This window comes from Aplysia californica, unplaced genomic scaffold (assembly GCF_000002075.1).
Source record: "Aplysia californica isolate F4 #8 unplaced genomic scaffold, AplCal3.0 scaffold00027, whole genome shotgun sequence".
NCBI classification, from domain to species: domain Eukaryota; kingdom Metazoa; phylum Mollusca; class Gastropoda; order Aplysiida; family Aplysiidae; genus Aplysia; species Aplysia californica.
Genome location: NW_004797297.1, coordinates 1,312,658 through 1,316,153, shown reverse-complemented (window position 1 = coordinate 1,316,153; position 3,496 = coordinate 1,312,658). Strand labels below are relative to the sequence as shown.

The following is a 3,496-nucleotide window of genomic DNA, read 5'->3' as shown; positions in this document are numbered from 1 at the left end:
GAGAGAGAGAGAGAGAGAGAGAGAGAGAGAGAGAGAGAGAGAGAGAGAGAGAGAGAGAGAGAGAGAGAGAGAGAGAGAAAGTTTACATGAGTAAGCAGAAACAGGCTATAATATCATTATCACGGAAATAGAAATTCTGCCTGCTAGCTGTCACGGGGTAGGCTTTCTCATTCACTTTGGATCTAAGTTTAAATTCGCAACTTGTAAAAACTATTTTACTCTTTTATCATCACCAGGATCAATTCTGTTAAGGACCGAGCATTAATAATAGAACTGAGACCAACGTATCACACTCAAGCTCCAACCTAATACTTCACTTCAACGCTTGTTGTTGAAAAAAAGAGACCCTGACAGAAGAAAAACATTGAAAGGGGCACGGTCTATTGAAGTGGAGCGGGGACATATCAAGCGCACATACGTCGTCGCAGCAGAAGTAGCTGCATCTTCGCACAGTGGAGGCCGAAGGAAAAAAGCGAACAGAAACCCCTTGTAGGCGCTTCCCAAGAATGGCGACCAGTCTAGAAGACATCACAAGCCTGCGTCTTTGGAAAGGCATCGTGGCCGAGTTTGTAGGAACGCTACTCCTCACTCTAATTGGCTGCGGTTCCTGTATTAACCTGAGAGGAGAGGACAATGTGACGTCACCAGTCGTACAGATCGCCCTCTGCTTCGGCCTCAGCGTTGCCACGATTGTGTGGGCTATTGGTCACGTGTCAGGGGGACACATCAACCCGGCGGTCACGTCTGCTATGCTGGCCACCAGAAAAATCAGCATCGCAAAAGCCATTTTCTTCATCTTGTTCCAGGTAAGATAATATTATGTTATAGATTGAGAATATTATTGTACGCCATAACCTCATCGTATGTTTAATAGTAACATTGTAAAGCGCACAGAGCTTTCAGTGGAGCATGGGTATGCCCTATAGAAATGCACTACTACTACTACTACTACCACCATTATTATGATTATCATTATTATGATTATTATCATGATGATAATGATAATGATGGTTTTTTTTTCGTTTCCTTAATGGGCCTGGTGAAATGGCATGAAGAAATCTTCGCGCGAGAGCGAGGCTCTTTTTTGGCTCCTTTGTCAATATACTTAGAGGCACCTCCACTCGTACAAATAACTCCATTGGAATTGCCATTTGATAATGGTGATGATGCTGATGCTGATGCTGATGATGATGATGATGATGATGATGATGATGATGATGATGATGATGATGATGATGATATCTATCTATAATTCTTGAGTGACCAATGCACATGGCTTGTCAAATTTGAGTGGTTTCCGAAAGGACCTCCGTAATCTCAGGTTAGCTTGTAAAATTCTACTTTCATTTCTATTGGCGGTGAGTTTCGAAATGGTGAATACCAATTTTAGTAAAAATTGATCGTTTTAGAAGTGATATATCTACGTTTATAAGTTACTATGGACAAAGCAGTTCTTTGGCTAGTTTCTTATCAATATAATGATATTTGTTGGTGGCATGCACGATAGCTTTTACACCCACTAAACATGCTCTGTGTGCAGTATTACCTTGTTCTAATACAATAAGAACATAATTTTCAATGGGGCAAAATGATAGAAATTTGTCGTTGACTATCACATACTCACAAAAGGTGAACATTCCAAGATGCTCAAAGTCGACAAATTTAACTTTCTGAATGTGTGCAAGTTCAAGACTTTTATCCATTTACAACAAAAGTGCACCTTTGATAAAAAGTGACCCAAAATGTTGTTACAGGCAAAGTCAAGATGACTTGCTTGCTTCACTGCGCTCCTGGATATAACTATTTTCTGCATCCTTTGAAATGCTTTTATTGGCAATATGACTCAACCAGTTTAAAAGAGAACCCTTGCAATATCCCGTTATTAGTTTCTGACGGATATAGAATGTTGGTTGCGAAACGAGTTTGTTACCACCAGAAAGCTCCGAGTCCGGGCCCCCATTTTATGTCGTCGCCTGCGCAGTGTGTCGCCGTCTTGCTAATTCAATAATTGTATGAAAGACGTGCACTCTTATTATTAATAAAAGCAAACACATCGTTGTGACCTTGGGTTATTTTAAAAACTGTTGTGTAGAAAAGGCATGAAGTTAAAACACTCATAAACAGCCTCGTCTTCGTTCTTTCTTTCTTTCGCTCCCCTCTCTTTCATTCTTTCTCTCTCTTTCTTTCTTTCTCTTTTTCTTTCTCTCTCATTTTCTTTCTTTCTTTCTTTCTTTCTTTCTTTTTTTGTCTATAGCTTTCTTTTTACCTTTGTCTGTCTGTCTGTCTGTCTGTCTGTCTGTCTGTCTGTCTGTCTGTCTGTCTGTCCGTACTTTCTCAGTCAAACACCCACCCTCTCCCCCTCCCCCATACTCTCTAAAATGTGCAACCCAACCTCACACCAAAGGTCATAAACAAGCACCTCGTTCAGGGCAACATTCTCAGGTAAAAATCTAAACCGACTGGTGCTCTCAAATCTTTTGTGGGACGTAGAGACCTGGGCATTAACTCTGTCCTTGGACAAGAAGATTAGCAATTGAAATGTGGTGTCGGTGTCGAATAAATTCATTAGATGTGAAGACAGGAAGACAAACGAGACTGTGGGTAAGGGACTGTGTACAGTAATATTACGCTCCTAGAGAACATGACAGTAAATCAAAACACCGTGGCACTCCCTTTGTCTGATTTTAAGAAAAATATTTAAAAGTTGGTCAACCTACATAATAATAGGACTCAGTCGGCGTGGAGCGGAGGCGCGGAGTAAAGATTATCCAACCTTTGCGATGGAAAATTCTTGGTGTACGAGTTGAACCAAATAGCAAGGGAGTTATGTTTCTTATTGAACGACGCTTGGGCCCATACTTACTTACCCCTACCGCTAAGGATGCTTGGTAATATACAAACGGTTCAGTTGGATTTGAGAAAAAGCTTGTAGCCTTGAAATATTTATGTTTTCAATTAATGTACTCATCACTTTATATCGATATTATTTTGGCAAGGAAATCTCTTAAAAAACTCAAACCGCGCTGGAAATTATCAATATCATAGCGTGCCACTTGAAAATGTTAAGTTAAAAAATCAATTTAGATTCTATCTAGAATATTATGTCCAGGCAATCATGCATTTATCTCTTGATTTCCAGGTGTTTAAATGAGTGAGTGGTCGACAGCTGGCCATATAAACATTGAGCACATATTATTGGATCCGATGTTTTGAACTTTTTTGTTGTTACTATGCTCACCATAATGTGTTTGGAATCGTGGTTTGTCCTGGACTAAGAAATACACTCACTTTAGTATTGTCAGCTCTCTCTCACCCTCTCCCTCTCTCTCTTTTCTCTCTGTCTCTCTCTGTCTCTCTCCTCTCTCTCTACCCTACTTTCACTCCTTTCACTCTCCTCCTTCTCTCTCTTTCTCTTTCTTTCTCCCACTCTCTCTGTCTCTGTGTCTGTCTGTCTGTCTGTCTGTCTGTCTGTCTGTCTGTCTGTCTGTCTGTCTGT

At 40.5% G+C, this 3,496-nt stretch overlaps 1 protein-coding gene across 1 annotated transcript in view; it reads left to right on the top strand.

Moving 5' to 3' along the window:
- LOC101845148 (aquaporin-4) overlaps positions 1–3,496 on the top strand; it is a gene marked incomplete in the record, with an annotated part of 39,483 nt that overhangs the window by 4,832 nt on the left and 31,155 nt on the right. The window contains 1 exon segment of the mRNA XM_013090185.2: positions 237–806. Within this exon segment, the coding sequence (XP_012945639.1) occupies positions 507–806 (300 nt within the window).